This window comes from Geotrypetes seraphini, chromosome 1 (assembly GCF_902459505.1).
Source record: "Geotrypetes seraphini chromosome 1, aGeoSer1.1, whole genome shotgun sequence".
NCBI lineage: Eukaryota > Metazoa > Chordata > Amphibia > Gymnophiona > Dermophiidae > Geotrypetes > Geotrypetes seraphini.
Genome location: NC_047084.1, coordinates 519,580,567 through 519,603,653, shown reverse-complemented (window position 1 = coordinate 519,603,653; position 23,087 = coordinate 519,580,567). Strand labels below are relative to the sequence as shown.

Below are 23,087 nucleotides of genomic sequence, written 5' to 3'. Positions count from 1 at the left end.
GATCCTAACAAGAACGATAGCAGAACGAGACTTAGGGGTGATCATCAATGAGGACATGAAGGCTGCCAATCAAGTGGAGCAAGCTTCATCCAAGGCAAGACAAATCATACGCAGGGGTTTCGTCAGCCATCAGCCGGAAGTCATTATGCCATTGTATAGATCCATGGTAAGGCCCCACCTGGAATACTGTGTGCAATTTTGGAGGCCGCATTATTGCAAGGATGTGTTGAGACTGGAGTCAGTTCAGAGAATGGCCACCCGGATGGTCTCGGGACTCAAGGATCTCCCGTACGAAGAACGGCTAGACAAATTACAGCTATACTCGCTCGAGGAGCGCAGAGAGAGGGAGGACATGATCGAGACGTTCAAGTATCTCACGGGCCGCATCAAGGTGGAGGAAGATATCTTCTTTTTCAAGGGTCCCACGGCAAAAAGAGGGCATCTGTGGAAAATCAGGGGCGGGAAACTACGTGGTGACAGGGAAACTCTTTTTCACTGAAAGGGTGGTTGATCGCTGGAATAGTCTTCCATTGCAGGTGATTGAGGCCAGCAGCGTGCCTGATTTTAAGGTCAAATGGGATCGACACATGGGATCTATTCACAGGGCAAAGGTAGGGGAGGGTCATTAGGGTGGGCAGACTAAATGGACCGTGGCCCTTATCTGCCGTCTATTTCTATGTTTCTATGTTCCCTGAGTTCGTGCGTCATGCCCCTTCCCTTTCTTTGTTTAAAAGCTGACTGAAAACCCACCTTTTTTATTTAGCCTTCAATTCATAACTCGCCTCTCCTCTGCCCACTGCTCACCAGATTAACCACCACCACCCCTAACCATATCCCCACCCTGGCATCCTGTTTGTCAGTTTATATTATAAGCTCTTTTGAGCAGGTAATGTCTCTTTTCGACTCTGTATAGTGCTGCGTTTGTCTGGTAGCACTCTAGAAATAATTAATAGTAGTAGTAGCAGTAGTGAAGGACAGGCAAGCCCTAAAGAGATGCAGGGAACCTGTCTGTCCCTAGCAACTGAACATACTATACTGAAGCACCACTCCCTACAGGCAGCAATAGAGTTGGAGAACATCCATTCGGCTTAGAGGGCACAGTGGGCAGGGGGGCAAAGTGTGGGCAGAGCCACAAGTTGGGTTGTCAGCAGCCAAAAAAGCTGTCCTAATTTTATGTGCTGAGTTAACCGGGCACTGGTCTGAATATCAGCCAGCGCCTGGTTAATTTCTGGGTCAGCGCATATACCAGGCTATTCAAGCCTGGGGGGTGAATATTACCCCCCCCCTACCACCATTACAGTTGTAAAAGACTACCACAAGGAAAAAAAAACTGCAGTATTCAAGTAACTAAATTGTTGGTTGCTTATGAGATCAGTGAAAGGAGATTATGTTGTAGGATGCCAATCTGTATTCTAATTCTACACAAAATATTACGCTAACCAAAGAAGGTTTAGTGTTCCCAGTATGCATATTACAAGCAAATCAAAAAGTCTATTAAAACAGATTTCCTGAGGTTCATAGGCCTGACCAACTTGTCACTTATCTTTCCAAGGTACATAAACCACATACAAAATGTAGCTGGCTAATAATCAGGGTGGCTGGTTTTCTGCAATAGCGCTACCAAGATTCTCCTTTCACTAGTGTGGCAAGGTTGCCAGGATTCCCTGTTACTGTTCTCTGTCTTGTGGTTGTTTTTTAGCAACGGCACAATCACAAACCTTTGAAAGCACTGCACTAGAATACCTAGACACCCACAAAAATGCAAAATTTTCAGCTTTCGGCTCCCTACAGCATCTCTCCTCGCCAAAAGCCTATTTTCACCTCCGCCCATGATTTTCATTGTTCTGCTTCTTGCATCAAGGTTTGGGGTTTTCTTCCGAGCTGTTCAGTTCCAGTAATTCCCATCCCCATTTATCTCATGGCTCTCTTTTTTATATCTTAGACAAAGACCTTCTCATCTTCTATCTCTTTCAGCTCCCAAACTGAAGATGACCATTGGGGAGCTCCATTAATGCTGTATGATAACAGCCAATGAAGGAAGTATCGAGAGTGAAGTATTAGAGTCCACATAGTATTAGAGTCCACATAGTAAAGTGGGTTGCACAATGTGTTTTTGTGGTGACTTAAAAATAGCACTCACGCTGGTGCCTCTAGTGCAGGGGTAAGCAGGTTTTCAGGATATCCACAATGAATATGTATGAGATGGATTTGCATGCACTGCCTCCTTGAGATGCAAATCTATCTCATGCATATTTATTGTGGATATCCTGGAAACCTGACCTGCCTATGTCTCTCAAGGACCGGAATTGCCTACCCCTGCTCAAGTGCAGGGTTCATATACAACACCGCGAAAGACAAAGGCGCGCGCCGACAACTGAGCGCAAGACAGAGGCGCGCGCCGAAGAAAATTACTGTTTTTAGGGGCTCTGATGGGGTTTTTTGTTGGGGAGCCCCCCAGTTTACTTAATAGAGATCGCGCCGGTGTTGTGGGGGGTTTGGGGGGTTGTAACCCCCCACATTTTACTGTAAACTTAACTTTTTCCCTAAAAACAGGGAAAAAGTGAAGTTTTTAGTAAAATGTGGGGGGTTACAACCCCCCAAACCCCCCACAATGCTCCCACAACGCAGCGCGATCTCTATTAAGTAAAGTGGGAGGGTTTCCCCCCACGCCCCCCCGTCGGAGCCCTAAAAACAGTCATTTTCTGCGGCGCGCACCTCCACGCTGCGCTCAATTGTCTGCGCACGCCTTTGTCCCGGCACGCTTTTGAACTGACACCCTAGTGCAGTGGTTCCCAACTCTGTCCAGGAGGTCCACCAGGCCAATCGGGTTTTCAGGATAGCCCTAATGAATATGCATGAGAAAGATTTACATATAATGGAAGATTTGCAAACCTGCTCCATGCATATTCATTAGGGCTATCCTGAAAACCCGATTGGCCTGGTGGTCCTCCAGGACAGGGTTGGGAACCACTGCTCTAGTGGACTAAAACCTGGGGAACTGGGATTAATTTCCACTGTTGCTCCCTGTGCAAATCTCTTAACCCTCCATTGCTCCAGGTACAAAAGCTTGTAGAAAGTTTCTGCATCTAATAAATGTACACTGCTTTGGTTATACCACAGAAAAGGAGTATTCAGATCTCTGACCTTTTACCCTCACTGCTCCACCACCAATTATACGAAACCTAACATCCAAAAAATGAGGTGAATGTCAAAATGAAAACCACTGAGGGGAAAAATAAATCACAAAAATGGCCAAGTAGATGTCCCTGCAGAGCAGAAAGGAAGTATTGTAGTCAGTACAGTGGACTTTAATCCAGGGCACTGAGGTTTATATTCCACTGCAACTCTGTTATTTTAAATGGTGAGCCCTCCAGAAACAGGGAAATACCTACTGTACCTGAATGTGTACCACCTCAATAGCCCTCAGGCTTGCAGGTGTCTTTAATATTTAGGTACAGCAGATATATCTCTGTTCCTGGAGGGCTCACAAGAAAGAGAGCTGGCATGGGACTTGAATCTGGTTCTTCTTGTTTACTTTCCACTGTGCTGACCTCTAGTCTAGCTACCCTTCAGACCTGATTTCTGCTATGTTCAGAATGCCCACAATACCTGATGATGTCAGGGAACCTAGTTTCCTTTTCCAGGGTCACTTTCAGGGGTGAGGTACGGGAAACAATAATCACTGGGGGATTCATGAGGTGTTATGTCTTAATTTCTCCAGTTGTCAGCTGTTCAATCAGAACACCTGTTTGTAACCTGGACATGACTGAAATAGTTCTAAATAAAAAAACATCCTTCCTTCTTTTTAGACCTGGACGTTTCTTCCAGTTCGATTATCACTGTTGGATGTCCTAGTTTTAGACCCTCCTTAGTCCTGCCTAAAACATACCCAGAATTTATTCCCTTTTTGGATACAATGCAGTAAAGGATGTTCAAATTCAGCTGTTCCAAATTTGCAATTTGGGCGTTCTGTGCAAATGGACTTTTGGGAGGGCATGTTGAGAATGAGAATCCTTCAGAAAGTGGAAGATAGATCTGACTGAAAATAATAGTAAACAGCACAAGGAATGGCAAGTCAAATGTAAGGTGCTGATAAGGAAGGCAAGAAGAGACCTTAAAGACTGCACTGGAAGCAAAAACACATGGTAAAAACTTTGTTAGGTTTATTAAAAGCTAGAAGCTAGGAAAAGAATCAGTTGGAACTCTAGATCAGTGTTTCTTAACATGCGGTACGCGTACCCTTGTTGGGGGTACGCGGCGCCACTGATATTGCTTGCCCACCCTCCTGCTTCTATCGCCAGGGATCCCTCCTTCCTGCCCACCCCCCTTTGTCATAGCCAACCAAACCCCAGCCCCCTGTGAATAATTTCTGCAGAAACACTATGAATAATTCTGCAGAAACGCTGCAGAAAAAATACTTCTGAGACAGGCAGATGGCGGGAAGCTAACTTCGTTGCACCTCCGGCTGCCCAAAGATTTTAAAATACAGCGGCGGGTACGCCATTTGCTTGCCACTTTCTCCTCACAGGTGTCCATCTGCATTTCAACTAACTCAACTCTGGAGCTCATATCTGACAGGTACGATTTTATCTCGTGCAGGGCCTCTCTCATTTGCAATGTCACTGTGAATATCTTGCCTTTGACTTCCTCTAACTAATCTTGCATATCTGCTTTAGTAAGGGCAATTGACTTCTCCATCATTGCTGCTGTCAGATCCTCATGTTCCGTATCTGCCACGTCGGGTGTTTCCTTGCTCAGGCCCGTGCTATATGGTGCGCACACCGGAGTCTTCTCCCCAGCGTGCAGAGCACCCTGCTCGCCTTCCACTCTCTTCTTGGTAGCCATCAGAGACTCCATCAAAAGGAACACTGCCCTGCTGGTAAGGAGCTACAGCTGCCAGGCAGATCGTGCAGTAATTGAGGAATTGCTCAGGCTAAGGACGGAGCTCACAGCTTAAGCTGCCATTTGCTCCATTGACATCACTTACTCCATTGCTGATTCATTGTTATGATTGTTAATATTATTATTGCTGATATTCTATTGTTGGCATATTGTTGGGTACCTTGATAGAAAGCAGCAAAAAGAAATCAAAGAATAGTGTGTATTTTTTCACGCCAGCAGAAAACTGCACAAGTAAGACAATAAGGGGGAAATTCATCAAGGTGTTGGTAAAGGTTCGCTCTTTACCACACCTTGATGTGCCATGGGATTCAGAGTTGGTTACAAACATTTTTGTTTGGACTGTACACTTTGCACTTGGGAGCACTATTTAAGATTTTTACTGAATGTCCACCTAGAAATGAACAAGCACACACCATGCAGCAGACAAGTTGATTTTCCAACTGACTCTATACATGCATGTATAATCTTTGTTTACAGATTAGCATTCCTTAGGGAATGAATGTGAATTACTTAAGCAAAAATGTTTAGTTTCACAACTTATGACTTTCATGTTAGTAATCTATACCTATCCAAGTGACCTAAGTGACCTGGTCAGATTATTCCATAGTAGCACAACTGCCACTGAAATTACTGAAGCCCTCATCTTTACATAATGAGGAGTGTGTGGCGCAGTAGTTGAAGCTAAAGCCTCAGCACCCTGGGATTGTGGGTTCAAACCCCGCATTGCTCCTTGTGATCCTGGGCAAGTCACTCAGTCCTCCATAGCCCCAGGTACATTAAATAGATTGAGAGCCCACCAGGACAGATAGGGAAAATGTTTGAGTACCTGATTGTAAACCGCTTAGATAGGTGGTATATAAAAACCTAATAAATTTGAAACTTGATGAGACTGCTATGATGGTTCCCATGATGTCGGTTTTTAACCACATGGCTGCATAAAACCACATATTTAAAGTTTTACTGCCTCGGTGAAGAGTATATCAATTCTGCACCATATAATAATGGGGAATCAGGTTTTAAAATCAAATAACATGATGAAAATTATTCACAGATTATTTCCACAAGCATTGGACACAAATCTTTGGTTCTTTAAGTTGGAAATACAAAGAAAGCTATGCCTCCCACAAGCTCTGAAAGTTTAAAAATGAAAACTGCAAAGAACATTTAGTACATATATAGTTCCCCAACAAAAACTTGAGCAGTGCTATTGTCAGAAAGGCACTGGAGGAGGTTCTGGATTGAGGCCAGGTATTGTTGGCTATGCTGTAGCTGACTAACAATTCTTTTCACTATCAGGGACAATGTGGTATCATGCAAGTAATTGAGGAAGGCCACAGGGAAATTGGGGGGGGGGGTGATTGATGCTGCAAGGCTGACCCCTAAAGGTATAAGAGTAGTACTGTATGGTTCAGTCCTAAAGGAGAATTCCTCTTTAAACTCTGACAGGCACAGACACAGCGGCTGCCCAGACTACACTAGCCACATAGGAAGAAATGTGGAGAAAAGATCATGAGAGAAATTCTAAGGATTGTATTGGAAAGGTCTATGAAACTTAATCTTTAGGTAAGCAAATACACTCATTCCTTTTTCTTTCTTTTATTCTTTATTGATTTTCCAAACATCAATAGTGCAAGACACAAATCTATAACATATAATAAGTCAATAAAAGCACATTTAACTTACAAATATACATAACCAACCATTTTATCCCCCTCCCCCACTCAATGCTTAATCAATAAAACACAGAAACATAGGTTTTCCCAATAACCTTACCCTAATCAGATTACCGTAATATCCTCCCACCCTCCTCCTTATTAAACCCCCCCCCTTACAAAGCTGTGCAAGCCACTGCTGCACGACAACAGCCCTGAAACCCTTTAAATCCCTACGGGCTTTGGGGCAGTTACCACACAGGCAGTCGCTAGCGTGGCTATGTAAAAGGGGAGGCAAGTGTATCCTACAATAAACCAATATTTTCAATCATAAAGTCAAGTTTCTTACGTAAAAGTGAGTAAACTGAATATCTTAACATCAGATACTTACGAACAATACATTGATTTCCACCGGGTAGTGTTTTCCATCCAGGACAACAGTACGAGTGGAATCTAGAGCCACATACATTTGGTCTATTATAAACAAACAGAATATATGTAAGCAAGTGCCAACAACATATTTTTACGTTAGTAAAAGATAAATGTCATTAATAGCAACACATGCGCACTCAGAAGATAGCTGCTAGGCAAATCTGGCAAATGAAAAACATTTAAGCATCCAAAGTTAGTCTCATATTTTGTGAAACTAAAGCATCCTATTTCCTATTTGCTATATATTTGGCTGTGGGACGAAGAGCAAGTTGAATGAACTCTTCACCTCTCAAATTACTACACCAAGATATGTGCTGCTTAACCTTTTTTTTTTTGTTTTTCCTGGAAAACACACTGAAGGTACATTTGTAAAGAGTGGAGGCAGAAAATATGGGAAAATGGGTATTTATCTGAACAAGAAATAAGGAACTCTGGTGCAACTCTCTGGGCCTCTCACACTCACCCACCCCATCCAATCTGTGTCCCTCATACAGAGCTCTCCTCTGCCTCAAATCCCAGACATATATATAACTCCTGCCTTTCATTTCTCCATACTTAAGCCCCTGCATCTAACCCCCTTTTATACAACTCCCAAAACTTTCACCCTTCCTCTCCTCACCATACACACGCCAACCTCCTGGAGGGTTGATGGGACTTGAGAAAAACTATAAGCCCACTCCTGCCCTCACCTGACACCGATTCTCTTTTCCTTTTGCCTAGTGAACAGAAAGAACAGAGCACTGTGTGCTGAGAGCAGAGAGAGGAGAAAAAGAATGACAGAACTCTACATTAGAGAATGGCATGGGGACAAATTTTTCCCCGCCCTGCAAAAACTCCATTTACCCATCCCCGTGAGTTTTGTCGCTGCCTCTGCCCCATTCCTGTAAGCTCTGCCTTAGCTGCACAAGCCCTGAACGCTAATGATTTTAAAGTTTTTGAGGCTTATGCAGATGAGAACGGAGCTTGCAGGAATGGGGCAGGGACAGGAAAATAACTTGCCAGGATGGGACAGGAAAATGCAGGGACGGGGAAAAATTTGTCCCTGTGTCATTCTCTACTCTACATCTTGGGGAGAAAACATGGCACTACTGGGTGTGGTGGTGGTGGTGGTGGTGAAGGGGGGGAGTAAAGGAGAACGAGCATGGAAACAACAAGGAAAAGAGAAAAGAACAACAGTTCCAGTAAGAGGGGAAGAGAAGGAGGTACCAAAGTGGAACAGGAAACTGTAGCTCATAGGGAAGGGAACCAAAGAGAGTGACTAAAGGAAGAACTGGGGGACAAGTGGTGAAATGGGAAGAGACAAATACAAAAAAAAGCAGTGGTACTGAAAGGCAAATTAGAAAAAAAAAGTAAAAATACTTTGAGAGGGAGGAGAGGGAAGAAAGCAGCAGCTGTGATGGTAGAAAACCATGACAATATAAGAGGAACAGGACAGCAGCAGCCCTGGCTGTTTAGGAATGACAGAAAGCAGTGGCAGGGTGGGAGGCAAAAGGAGGAAATACAAAGGAAAAGAATGAGATAAGAGGAGAGAAAAAGTCGGCCAATCCATAGATACTTCTCTTTGCTCTTACATGTATGATTTAAATAAATTTAATTTAATTTTAATTTTTTAATTTAATTTAATTCTTATATACCGCTAATAACCGTGAGGGTGCTAAGCGGTTTACAAAAATGAATGCATTAAAAGATACAATAAATAAAAATAAATAATGAGTTTACAGTTTAAAGAAGTAGCAGCTATGGGATCTTTAGCTCTGGAAATTTTGTTGCTTACCTTTTAAAAGCAGGTTTGGTTTTTTTTTAATTGAATGTGTCCCCTCCCCCATACTATGAATTGCCAGGAAAAGTGGACACCTTATCTGAAGTTTTCAGTTTCCTGGACTAATCCTTTGAAATAGAGAACTATCCAGGAAAAAAAAAAAATAAACCTGTTGATCATAAAGTCAGAGGCTGAGTATCTAAATAATGAGGCAAAAACTTACTAGAACAGTGCTTTAACTTGAAACATATACAATACTTAAAAAATAAATAATGCAGTCTAGCAAAGATGACATGAAGGTATATTTACTACTGTTGATGTTTTAGCCTTCAGCCCACTATATCAATTCATGTTTTCTATAACTGAATCCACCTAAGGACTATCTCCCCCCGCCCCAGTCTCTACTAGAAGTCATTCATAACGCAAGCACCTCTTAAAAATAATTTTAAAAACCAGCTAAGGATTTATGTTTGTGTGTTTGGGTTTTGTTTTGTTTTTTATAAAACGCTACATGAAGAGAGACAAGAGAAATACAGAAGTTTAGTAAGGTTTGCAGGGAGCTGAGAGTAAGATGAAAGTGAACCTGGGTGAATGGATTTGGGGTGAGTGAAGCTGAGAGAATAAACATATGGATGAATGGGTAAGTAAATTAGTGATTAATAAGCGACAATATATGAAAGTGAAGATTTGAATGAAAGAAGGAAACACGTGAATGAGTGTGAGTCAAGGACTGTGTAAATGAATGTGTTTGAGTGAATGGAGTTAGGGTTTCAGTAGGGATTGAAGGGCTGAGCGAATATTTCAGTGAGTGAATATGTAAAGTGCTTGAGTGACTGCGTGTTTGAGTGAATGGAGTGAGTTCCTGTGTACCTGAATGAACTTTTAAACATGTAGGTACGTTTTTGAGTGAATGAAACGAAACTAAACCTTAAGTTTGTACACCGCATCATCTTCATAAAGATAGAGCTGGGCACGGTTTACAGGTAAATTCAATAAATGAGGGAAGGACATAATAAGAAATTAGAGGTTATGAAGAGAATAGCTAGCTTTACATTTTAAATAGATAGAATGAAGAACTGAGTGAACGAATCTGTAATGGAGCGGAGGGACTGAGTTAAAATGCCTTAAGTGTAGTTGTCTGAGTGAATGAGCGAATGTGCATCGAGGATTTTTGAGGAAACGAGCGGCTGCGGCTTTGGCGGGCTCTTTCTTACCCCCGGAGCGCCTCCTGCTGCCCTCTCCTGCGCACGCGGCTCGCCACCCCCTCGAGCTCCTCTAGGCTCAGCCGCCGGCCGCCCTCCGCGCGCTGTCCGGCTGCCCCCAGCAAGGCGCATCCCAGCAGCAAGACGTAGCGCTGCACCGTCGCCCAGCGCCGCTCCCCCATACTTGCAGCCCCGGCCGGGCTCCTTCCCGCCTTCCTCGGCCCTTCCCGCCGCCTTCGCCCGCAGTTCCAGCAGCCGGGCAGGATCAAAGGCGAGCTCTCGAGCCGCTCGCTCCACGTCGCATCCTCAGAGGGTCGAAAGGAGAGGGATGGGGGGCGGGGGCGGGGCGGAGAGCGCTCTCTTCTCACGAACAGCGAAAATGGTTTCCGATGTGAAAGCAAAGAATAGGGTGATTAAAAAAAAAAGCCAAGTCCCGGGCAGAGTCAGGGGTTCGCCGCGGGGTGAAGAGCTGGAGCTTTTAAGGCGGCTGCCTGCTGCCTGTCAAGTGGGGCCCTGACACGTGGGGGCTGTCTGAGGCAGGCGGGGAGGCTCTATGCTTCGCTCCTTTCACCAACTTTTCTCTGCCTCTTGGAGCGCAGCTCCTCTTTGCTCCCCGACAGAGGAGAGAAGGAGGGGGGGGACCAAGTGCCCCATTGGCTGAAAAGGGAGTGCGCTGGAGCAGTGGGTTGGGGGGGGGGGGCGGTTGCCTTGGTGTCTCTCGGTCTTTCCTCAGGAAGCTGACCTGAATTTTCACTGCCTGGAGGGAACCGCACACAAGTCTGGATGTAACACCTGATGGGCTTCTAGGTACAGGGTCTTCAGCCCCTCACCCGCAGGGTGACCAACTGCCGGGCCATCAATTTATTTAGCTACTGTATTTCTTTAGTTTGCTTTTTATCCCGTTCTTCCCAACTAGAGGTCTGCACGGGAACGGGGATCGCGGGTCCCACGGGGTTCCTGCGGGAATCCCCCCAACCCATGGGACTCCCACGGGGACCCCCCTCTAACCAACGGGACTCAAACGGGGATGGAAGGCTTTGGAAGCAGGGTTCGTCCATATAATATAATGGACACGTCAGCCTTAGTAACAGAGGGGGTTTATAAGTTAATTACCTGAACAGAAAACAAAAAAAGGGTTCCACCAAAGAGATTCCACAAGGAAAACAGCAGCGCAAACACAAAAGAAACTGTGGAATTGATGATCCTGTCAGAAGTAATTGCTACTTTTTATGGGGACGGGCGGGGATGGAGGTAATTCTTTGTGGGGATGGGGACGGAGAGGATCCTGACGGGGACGGGTGGGGATGGAGAGGATCCTGATGGGGACGGGCAGGGATGGGTGAGATTTCTGTCCCGTGCAACTCTCTATTCCCAACGAGCTCACAACGGGTTACAGGTTGACATACATAATATACAGTTAATGGGTTACAAGTTTTTCACTGCAAGTTTTTATCTTAACTCGACAGGTATTAAGGATCTAAAACCAATATACAGTCACGTGAAAAAATTAGGACATCTCAGGAAATATTCAGTTCTTTCTTAAGAAGTATTCACATATCTATGTAAAAAAAAATTTTTTTATTTATTTCTGGAAAAGAAAGTGATGTAATTGCAGGTAAACAACAAAATTTTCCTTGATTTACTCATGAAACAAAAGATAACCACAAAAATGTGTATTCTAACTGAGGAATAAATTTGGACACCCACATATATCCTCCAACTTAGTGGCTCAAATCACACACAGGTGTATCACATCAGGTGCGCATGAGTAGTTATTCAGCATTTTGAAGGTTTGCCCTACTTAACGTCAACAACAACACACTCCTAATTTGCCAAACAAATCCTAAACCAGAAAAAACAAGGAAGGCAACCAAGTCACATCAAGGTCTGTGAGGGGGAAGCTCAGAGTGCCTAACTTGGCTCACAACTTGCAAACCAAATATAGTGTAATATGTCAAAGAACATGTCACATTATATGATGTTATAGGGCGCTCTCAGTGTGAACTCTCAGTGATAGGAGCACAGCTCCGACACTTCACTTCTGGGCCAAGGCCATAAGCCTCCACCCGCACACCATCATCGAGCGCCCTGTGTGTGCAGAAATCAAACCAATCAACAATCAAAGTGAGTAAATGAAACTCAACACAAGCAACCTGAGCGACCCCCACACAAACCCTGCCAGCCAAACCCCCTCAAAAGACTCACGCAAAATCACAAACAAAGTCAAAAACCATACCAAAAAGTGAAAAACATGTCCAAAAGAAACAATACTTATCCAAAACTGTCACACAAACGGAAAAACCGCGCCAGGAGGAGAGGTTCAACCGCGCTGGTTTTGGGAGGAGCCCTTCTTCAGGAACCTGGCCTCCAACAGAACACAAGCAGAGAGGAAGGCTGGAGGGCGGGGTCAGACATTTAGGGCTCCTTTTACGAAGATGCGCTAGCATTTTTAGAGCATGCACCGGATTAGCGCGTGCTATAGCGCACGCTAGCCAAAAAAATACCTCCTGCTCAAGAGAAGGCAGTAGCAGTTAGCGCGTGCGGCATTTTAGTATGCGCTATTCCGCACGTTAAGACCATAACGCGCCTTCGTAAAAGGAGCTCTTAGTTTTGTGTGTTCATGACTGCTGCGGTGAGAGTGAACACCATGGTGAGATCAAAAGAGCTGTCTGAGGCCTTCGGAAAGAAGATTGTAGCAGCTTATAAGTCTGGTAAGGGATTTAAAAAGATCTCAAAAGAATTTGACATTAGCCATTCCAAGGTCCAGAAAATATTGTACAAGTGGAGGACTTTCCAAACAACCGCCAACAAGCCCAGGTCTGGACATCCAAGCAAGTTGACCCCCCCCCCCCTCTTTCCCCAGAGCAGCCCTCAAGATGCTAAAAGAGGTCTCCAAAAACCCTAAAATGACATCTTGGGACCTACAGCAGGCTCTTGCTACTGATGATGTAAAAGTGCATGCCTCTACAATCAGAAAGAGATTGCACAAATTTAACTTGCATGGGAGGTGTGCAAGGAGGAGACCTTTGCTCTCTAAGAGAAACATCAAGGCCAAACTGAAGTTTGCCAGAGAGATAAGTCTAAAATTGAATTTTTTGGACACCAGAAAAGAGGACATGTTTGGTGTACACTGAATACAGCATGCCAGGAAAAGAACCTCATATCAACTGTGAAGCATTGAGGTGGAAGTGTCAAGATTTGGGGATGCTTTGCTGCAGTAGGACCTGGCCAGCTCACCATTATAGAATCCACCATGAATTCTACCATGTATCAGAACGTGTTTTCTATAAGAAAATTAAAGCTGAAGCGGAATTGGACCCTGTAACAAAACAATAACCCAAAACATACCAGTAAATCCACCAAGGACTGGCTGAAAACTAAGAAATGGAAAGTTCTGGAGTGACCGAGTCAAAGCCCTGATCTTAATCCCATTGAAATGCTGTGGGGTAATTTGAAACAGGCTGTACATGCAAGAAACCCCTCAAACATCTCACAGGTGAAGGAATTCTGCATTGAGGAGTGGGCCAAAATTTCCACAGACCGATGTCAGAGACTGGTAGATGGCTACAAGATGCGTCTCACTGTCCTAATTTATTCCTCAGTTAGAATGCATATTTCTGTCGATATCTTTTGTTTCATGAGTAAATCAAGGAAAATTTATGTTGTTTACCTCCAATTACATCACTTTCTTTTCCAGAGATAAAAAAAAAAGATTTAACATCGATATGTGAACATTTCTTAAGAAAGAACTGAATATTTCATGGGGGTGTCCTAATTTTTTCACATGACTGTACATAATATACAGTTTACAGGTTACAATTTGCCATAGTTACAGTGCAAGATTTTCAATACAAGTTTTTATCGTAAGTCGACATATACTGAGGATCTAGTACCAATTCACATTTCTTTGTAATCCACCAACTGTAGGCAGGGGAGTTAGGCAAAGGGGTATGTTTTTATTGCTTTCCTAAAGTTCAGGAGTCCTTCGAGGGATCTGATCTGTGGGGGCAGTTGATTCTAGAAGTTTGGTGTGAAGTGGAGTAGGAACGTCATTTGGCAGTTTGCAGTTGAAGGGCATGACCAGGGGACATTTTGAGGGAGCTGAGAGACCTGTTTGGCACATATGGAGGAAGCTTGGTTGTCATGTAGCCTGACGCCATGTTGTGCAAGGAGATTTAGCTGCATCACTCCAGCAAATGTTCATGGAATGGATAATATTAAACAAAACAATTAATTTACAATTAATCGGATGTTCCAGCATAACTCTGAAACGTATACACAGATTTCAACCAAACTTGGTATACTTACTATCTGGGAACAAACACTGTGGGGGTGGGAAGGGGGTGACATGCAAAGAATCATCAAAAAAGATAGATATTGCTTTGACCAATGGTGTGAAGCTTGGGGAATGATGTCACACTATGCTATGCTGTCATTGCTATAACAATGCCTCCAAGGAAACGTAATGTAATCAAAGCTACATCTAGAGCAGGGGTAGGGAACTCCGGTCCTCGAGAGCCATATTCCAGTCGGGTTTTCAGGATTTCCCCAATGAATATGCATTGAAAGCAGTGCATGCAAATAGATCTCATGAATATTCATTGGGGAAATCCTGAAAACCCGACTGGAATATGGCTCTCGAGGACTGGAGTTCCCTACCCCTGATCTAGAGCTTCAAAGGCAGGCCAGCATCATGCCTGACTACAGGATATGAAAAAGAGAGCTGCTACATCTAGAGCTTAAGAGATAGTACAACAGTGTGAGGCCCGACTACAGGATATGAAAGATAAGTGTCTAATTCATAATTTTCGGGCTCACTGAGACAAAGAGAGGGTTGAGACATAGGGCTGAGACTTAGAGAGGGTCATTCTTGCTGCTGAGATTGGGATATTTGGGCAACGCTGGGTGATCAGCTAGTTGTATATAATATGCGGGCCACAATATAGAATAACAATTTACAAATTTCTATTTTTGTTAGTCTTAACCTATATGTATTTGTCCACTGATGCTGCAGAACTAAGCCCTCTAAAAAGGGAGCTCCAGGAAAAAATAAGGGAGAGTTGGTCATCCGACTCACTCACTCCCTGTGCTATACAAGGATTTTTGTTTATTCAATTTTCTATACTGTTCTCCCAAGGGAGCTCAGAATGATTTACATGAATTTATTCAGGTACTCATGCATTTTTCCCTGCCTGTCCCAGTGGGCTTACAATCTATCTAATGTACCTGGGGCAGTGGAGGGATTAAGTGACTTGGCCAGGTGCAGCACAGAGTTTTGAGCCCACAACCTCAGGGTGCTGAGGCTGTAGCTTTAACCACTGCACCACACTCTGGCTTTCCCCAAACACATGCACGCCAAAATATTTCCCAACAGTAGAACAGCAAGGTTTTGGCAGTAGCAAAACTCTCCACACTTCCCTTGAACCTTTGTCCCTTTCTCTCCGCCTCTCTTCAGCCCTACGGTCCTACTCCTCTGAAGCCAATTTGTCACCCCTTTCCTCTGCCCCATTTTCCCAATTCCCTTTCTTTTCCCTCTGCCACATCGCCTTTCTCTCCCATTTTCTGCACCTCATCTGTCCCCACATGATGGTGTCCTTTCTTTTTCCCATATTTCCTCTCTTCTCTCCCTGTCTCAGGTGACCACATTGCCTAATATGTGCTGTTTCTCTTCCCCTCTTCCTCACACACCCAGCATGCTCTCTCTCCTCTGCTCCATTTAACTGTGTTGCTACTCTTGTTTTACCCCTCTCCTCAGCATCATGTCCTTTCAACCTGTACTCATGTTTGCACTCCTGCTTGCAGTGGTAATTTTCATTAAAAAAAAAATGTACCACATACTTTGCACAGTTAAAAAGGTATGGCAGTTTTGCTAAGGTAAGGTTTGGGTGGCACTTCTTTTGTCTTATATAGTTAATAGCTTTCTAGCACAGAGCATCCCCACGGAGTTAATGGTGTGATGGCTTTAAATGGGGATGCTCCTTGAAACAGCTTTCTCTGCGAAATGCTGCATTCACGTAGGAGCCCCATTCAGTGTATCAACTTTAAGATAAGTTATTTATGGGTCATAAACCAAAAAAAATTATATTTATATATAAAAATTATGAATTGATAAGCAAATGGCCAATGAGGAGGCTGGCTACGATATAGCTCGAACTGTACATGAAATAAGATGTAGCCGCTGAGGTAACAGAAGAATTGAATTTCAATGTGTCTTTACCTTTAATGAATGAGAAAGATATTTAATGGAAGAACTGAAGCAAATAGCATAAGAAGTTATTCTATTGCTGTGTATGAGAGTGTGGCAACTGTTGCTGATTTTGATGTTCATTATTGCCTTCACTCAGAAGAATAAATATTGATCTTAAGGGCTTAGTGTGTGGGAAAGTTCCATGTTAGGATACACTAAGCCCGTTTATTAGTACAGCTTAGTAAAAAGGATCCTTTATTTGGATTCTTTTCCCATTTTTCTTATTTTTCTTAGTTTCTTTTACTAGTACTACCACTATTTATTATTTCTATAGGGCTACCAAACACACGCAGCGCTGTACATTAAACACATATGCAAAGAGAAGGAAAGAGATGAGTCAAAGATGACCCCCCAAGGTTGCAAGCTGACGAGACACAATGAGAGTGTTATCTTCTGAAATAGAGAATGGAGGAAGGGGAGAGGCAGGTTTAGGATGAAAGATAAGTTCAGCCTTGGCCATGCTTAATTTTGGATGACAGCGAGACATCCAGGTAGCAATGTCAGACAGTCTGGATTCCTGTAGAAATTTCTGACATAGAGAGGTACTGAAAGCCATAGGAGGAGATTAGAGTGCCAAGGGAGGAAGTGTAGGTAGAGAAAAGAAGAGGTCCCAGGACCGAGCCGTGAGGTACGTTGACTGATAGCAGAATGGCAGCAGAGGAGGATCCTCCAAAGCATACACTAAATGTGTGATGGGAAAGATAGGAAGAGAACAAAGAGAAAACAGAGCCCTTGAATCCAAACAAAGACAGTGTATCAATGAGTGGGTGATGTTCTATGGTGTCAAACACCGCAGATAGATCAAGTAGGATGAGGACAGAGTATAAGCCTTTGGATTTTGACAGGAGCAGATCATTGGAGACTTTAGCAAGGGCAGTTTCCGTAGAATGGAGAGGGCAAAAACCTGATTGAAGGGAGTCAAGAATAGCTCAAGACAAAAGAAAATTAAGACAATGGTGCAGGACTGCACACTCAAATAGCTTGGATAGGAAGGGGAGGAGGGAGATGGGGTGATAATTGGAGGGGCATGTAAGGTCCAGTGATGGTTTTTTGAGGAACGGCGTAACTGTGGCATGTTTGAAGGCATCAGGGACAGTCGCAGTAGAGAGCAATAGATTGAGGATATGGCAGATAGCAGGGATGACAGCAGGCAAGATAGTGATCAGTAGACGGGTTGGGAATGGGATCAGAGGAACAAGTAGTGTGTTTGGAGGAGGGGAGAAGATGTGTAGGTTCCTTCTTTGCGATTTCTGAGAAGAAAGAAAAGGCAGAAAGGGTCAACGGAGGGTCAGTGGGGAGGGAGGCAGGAGTAGTGCTGCCCGATTTACAATTCGAATCGATTCACTGATTCGAATCAGGTGAATTGATTCAAATTGATTCAATTTTTTAAAAAATCGGCCTTTCGATTCAGTGGCCAACCCTTCCCCCGTGCCTTCCTAAAGCAGGACCTGCAGCGCTGCCTCTTGCTGGCCATCAGCTGCTGCTCCTGCTTGAGGGGGGAGGGTCGGTCAGAAAGGCCTCCCCCAGCTTGCCCGCTCTTGCCTACCTGCTCTTACCTCCCCCAGCTTCCCCGCTCTTACCTCCTTTATGTTAATAGGGCAGCTTGCCAGCTCACTGGTGTTATAGCGACCCTGCAGCTGCCTGTGGGCCTCAGTGGCACGTTCTTTCTGCCGCGATCCTGCCCCTGACGTCAGAGCAGGGGCAGGACGTAGCAGGAAGAACGTACCGCTGAGGACCACGGGCAGCTGCAGGGATCGCTATAACACCAGCGAGCCTGCAAGCAGCCCTATTAGCGGTAAGGAGGTGGGGAAGGTGCAGACTTGCAGGAGGAGCAGTGTTCGTTCCTGGCGGGGAGGAGGAAAAAATGTGCCTTCGCGGTGGGGGGGGGAAGCAGGCTTTCGTTTGTGGGGGGGGGAGGAGAAGCAGGCCTTCTCAGTGGGGAGGAGGAGAGAAAGTGCCTTCCTGGGAGGAGCAGGCCTTCGTGGGGGGGAACAGATCTTCGTGGCGGGAAGCAGGCCTTCAGGGCAGGGAAGCAGGCCTGTGCAGAGGGAGGAGGAGGAAGACTTCATCGCACCCCAGAAAAACCTTCTTTTAAAGGGTTCCGACAGGGGGTGTTGGTGAGGAACCCCCCCCCCCCACTTTACTTAATAGTGATCGCGCTGGCATTGGGGGGTTTTGGGGCATTGTAACCCCACAATATACTGGAAACTTAACTTTTTCTCTATTTTTAGGGAAAAGTTAAGTTTTCAGTATAATGTGGGGGGTTACACCCCCATGCCCCCCAACACGACAGCATGATCCTAAACCCCCCCGTCGGAGCCCTTTAAAAGAAGGTTTTTCTGCGGCGCGCTGAAGTCTTGTGCTGAATAGTCGGCACTCGTTTCTCGGCACGCGTCTGTCTCGCGTGCTTAATACCCGTCACCCCTTTGGCGGTGGGGAGGCAGGCCTGTGCAGAGGGAGGAGGAGGAAGAAGTAAGAGAGGGGAGGGGAGATGCCAGACCTGGGGTGAAGTGAAGGGAAGAGAAAGACCAAAAAGAGGGGGAGGAAAGCAGAGGAGAGGTGCTGGACTAATGGAGAGAGGGAGAGAGAAATGCAAAACCACAAGGGGAAGGGTACAAGAGGGACAGATACTGCTCCAAAGTAGGTGGGCAGGAGCGATAGTAGGAGAAAGCCTGTACCTGGGGAAGGGAATACAGGAGGTAAGGAAGAGAGAAAGAAGAAGCTGGATATGGGGAGAAATAAGATGCTGGGCATGGAGGGAGCATAGGAACAGGGACACAGAAGAGAGATGCTGGATGAAAGGGTAAATGAGAAAAGGAGAGATGGTGGATCTGTGGATGGTGGGGTCCATCGCTGCAGCTGCGGGGCAATGGAAATGAAAAAAAGGAAAGATGCCAGACCTCCGGGAGAGGAAAGGGAAACAGAAAGGGAGGACAGAAATGGAAGATGAATGGTTAGCACGGAGAAAGAAGAAAGAAGGAGAGCCTGATAAGAAGACAACCAGTCCAACATAGGACCAACAAGATTTGAATAATGACCAGACAACAAAAGGTAGGAAAAATAATTTTATTTTCTGTTTTGTGATTACAATGTCAGATTTGAAATGTGTATTCTTCCAGAGCTGGTGTTGGACCGCAAATGTGAGCTAGGATTTAATACAGAGAGGAAAAGTATTTTTTGTTTGTTTATTTTGTTTACACCACTGAACCAGTGTGGGTAGGAGAGGGCAAAGAGGGTGAAGAGGCTATAAAATAAACCCACCAGGATGTTTGGAAAAAACCACCCAATTGGGCAGGAAAATCAAATTGAATCGAATCAAAAAATCGATTCAATAGGCTGAATCAAATCGAATTGAATTGAAATTTTTTTTCCTGAATCGAGCAGCACTAGGCAGGAGGAGGGAGAGATGGTAGTGATTTGATCAAGAACTCAAGGTTAATCTTGTGAATCTTGTTGGATGTATTCAGCCATGGTCTGGGGAGAAAGTAAAGGAGGAGTTGGAAGTTGAGTAGAGAGTTGAGCGTGGTAAAGAGACGATGAGGGTTAGATCCAAGAGAATCAGTCAAGCGGGCATAGTAGAGTTGTTTTGCAAGGAAAAAAGCAGATTGGAAGGAAGTCAGCAGGAATTTGAAGTGAGCAAAGTCAGCATGAGTGCGGGATTGCAGCTAGTGATGTTCCGCAGTTCGTACACATGAACATAAGTAGCAGATCTTAGAGGTCAGCCTGAGATGGGGTTTGGCACACCTTACAGGACATGACATGGGTGGAGCAAGGGTGTCAAGAGCAGAGGATAGAATAATATTATAAGAAGAGACTGCTTCATTGACTGATTTACACAACATAGTGTTGGAGAGGAGTGGGGGAGACCTTGGTGGAGAGAATGCACGAGTCAATAGCCTCTTTTACCTCATTTTACCTTGTGGAGGGGTATCCAAGTCCAATTGGATGTTCTGAGAAGTGCGTCCACAATTTGAATGCTAAAAATGTCCATTTTGAAACCCCCCTCTGCCGTGATCTACCCAGGCAGAAATAGGAAGTTGCGGCAGAGGGCAAACTTCAGGGCAGTGAAGGCAGCTTGTGAGTATGGCTGCTGCACCGGGTCCACTCCGAAAAAGAAGATTTGACTTTGAAAGGAGACCGGGACGGGTAGGAGAGGGATAAAAAGGGAAAAGATACCTGGACCACACACTGGTCTTGGTCACATGAGGTCCCAAACATATTGGGGTTGCTCAAGCACCCGCAGCACCCGCAGAACTGGTGCCTATGTGTAGAATAATCTTGTCTGGGCTTTCAAGATGCTATTTTAAAACAATTTCCTTCATTTATATAAATTCTTATTTTTTGCAGCTGCTCCTTTTAGTTGTCATATTTTCATTTTCTCCATTTTTAAAGTGATATTTTAGTGCAGTTCTCACCATTTTTTTCTCTAGTTATTAAATCATATTTGATTGTGCTATGATCATTCTTGCTAAGTGGCTGCATGCACTGCATTTATCTCTCACACCAAATCCTGTATTCCTCTAAGGATGAGGTTGAAAATAGCTCCCTCTGTTGTTGGTTCCTGGACCAGCTTCTCCATAAAGCAGTCATTTATTTCATCTACAGTAGAACAGGTGTAGGCAACCATAATCCTCAAGGGTCATAATTCAGTCAGGTTTTCAAGATTTCCAGAGTGAATATGCATGAGGTTGATTTGCTTGTACTGCTTCCATTGTACACAAGTAGATCTCGTGCAGATTTGTTGTAGAAATCTTGAAAACTCAGCTGGATTGTGGCCCTCAAGGACCATAGTTCCACATCCATGATCTAGAAGCTTACTTCCTAGAAGGACCTAATCTCTAATTTGCCCAAGTATCCAGAAGTTGAACACAATTTTGAAAAGTATGGGGCCCATAATAGTCTGCTGGTGTTGGACAGTGTGTTGTCTGCCTGATGCCAGCGCTCAACCTGGATATTCAATGCCGGGCTGTTTCCAGCAACTGGCAATAAATATCTGTTTTTATTTTTAACTGTGGCAACATATGCTGATATTGAATGCTAAATGGTTAAGTGCTTAGTGACTAAGTACTTATACAGCCTATTTTAGCTGCTAAATATAGCCAGTTAGGCATTGACTATCCACGCCTAGCCAGCTATCTCCCTCTGAATATCCATGGTTAGGTGCCGATATGCTATTTAACTGGCCAGGATCCATTTCTGACTGGATAGTTTTAAATATCAGGGGGTATATCCCCTGATGCAGCCTGATTGATGAAATAAGGTGACTTTGTGAGGATAAGAACATAAGGGTTGCCATACTGAGAGAGTCCGAAGGTCCATCAAGCCCAGTATCCTGTTTCCAACAGTGGACAACCCAGATCACAAGTACCTGGCTAGATCCCAAAGGATTAAAACAGATTTTATGCTGCTTATGCTAAGAATAAGCAGTGGATTTTCCCAAGTCCATTTTAATAATGGCTTATAGACTTTTCAATTATGAAATTATTTGAACCTTTTTTTTTAAACCCTGCTAAGCTAACTGCTTTCACCATATTCTCTATCAATAAATTCCAAAGTTTAATTAAACATTGAGGGCCCAGTTCTACTGTATATATGTATATGGCACCTAGAAAATTGGCTAGGGTAATGTTTAACTTAATTCTATAAAAATTATGCTCAATTTATAGAATCACGCTCATAACTTGTAGGTGCACCCATTTAGGCTAAGTTTTTCTTGGCCTAAATGCCAGCACCTAAATTGTACACACATTGGTCCATAACCCAAAAATTTATGCATAGAACGCCCCAAATCCTCCCCTAACCCTGCCTCCTTTCCAGATTCATGCACTGACACATAACATTTGTGCAGTACGTATACCAAGTTGCTTGCATATTTCAATTAACTTCAGTTAGCATCAATTATGAGGTGTTAATTGTCAACATCGGCACTGATTAGATCTATTAACCAATCAAGTTGTGTTCATACCTCAACTACACACACCAATGTATACGCACAACTTTATGTGTCAATTATAGAATTTGGGGGTAAGTGAAGAAATATTATCTCCAGTTTGTTTTAAATCTACTTCTTAGTAGCTGCATTGCAAGCCTCCATAGCCCTAGTGTTATTAGAAAGAGTAAACAAGCTATTCACATCTACCCATTCCACTCCGCTCAGAATTTTATAGACATTTATCATATTTCCCCCTGAGCCGTCTCTTCGCTAGGCTGAAGAATCCTAGCCTCTTTAGCCTTTACTCATAGGGAAGTTGTCTCAACCTCTTTATCATTTTGTCACCCTTCTCTGTTCCTTTTCTAATTCCATTCTATCTTTTTTTTTTTAGATGCAGTGACCAGAATTGCACAGAGTATTTGAGATGTGGCCACACCACGGAACAATACAATGGCATTATAACATTCTCATCTTTGTTTTCCATTACTTTTTTCTTTCCTGATAATTCATAACATTCTATTTGCTTTCTTAGCTGCTGCTGCACACTAAGCTGAGGGATTTTGTCTTTTGCACAGTTTATTGTTTGAAGCTGGAGAATTCTCCTTTGAGAGCTCTTGAACATCTTACTACTTCAACTTCCAATCTAATCAAACTACTGTCACATTATTTTTTTTAATTTGAGCAGTGATTTATATGAGATACATTATTGTATATTTTTGGAGATACCTGTAAGATATATTAATGCATTTTTATTGAGCATTTGGTTAGCAGGTCATTAAATGGAGGTTGTTTTTTTTTAGGACCAATGGAATGATTTTCTTTGTGAATGGTCAGGGATTGGACATTTTCATTAAGGTCTTTTTCTCCACTTTTATATTAATTTGTAGTTCAAATGCTTCTTTTTCTGGTTAATGGTGTCAGATTTGTGGTTGGTTGTGTTAGTTTTCTTTCCCTTACTCTA

General features: G+C 43.9%; 1 protein-coding gene across 3 annotated transcripts in view; it reads right to left on the bottom strand.

Moving 5' to 3' along the window:
* The window catches only part of FBN2 (fibrillin 2), a 617,508-nt gene extending 607,002 nt beyond the window's left edge, over window positions 1-10,506 (bottom strand). For all 3 annotated transcript variants that reach the window (XR_004537713.1, XM_033928968.1, XM_033928969.1), the window contains exons 1-2: window positions 9,960-10,506; window positions 6,946-7,028 (exon numbers count right to left, since the gene is read on the bottom strand). Coding sequence is in view for 2 of the 3 variants with exons in the window: in XM_033928968.1 (XP_033784859.1) it covers window positions 6,946-7,028; window positions 9,960-10,129 (253 nt within the window). In the remaining variant the exon portion in view is untranslated. The remainder of the gene's footprint in view (window positions 1-6,945; window positions 7,029-9,959) is intronic.
* Window positions 10,507-23,087: the final 12,581 nt, after the last annotated feature.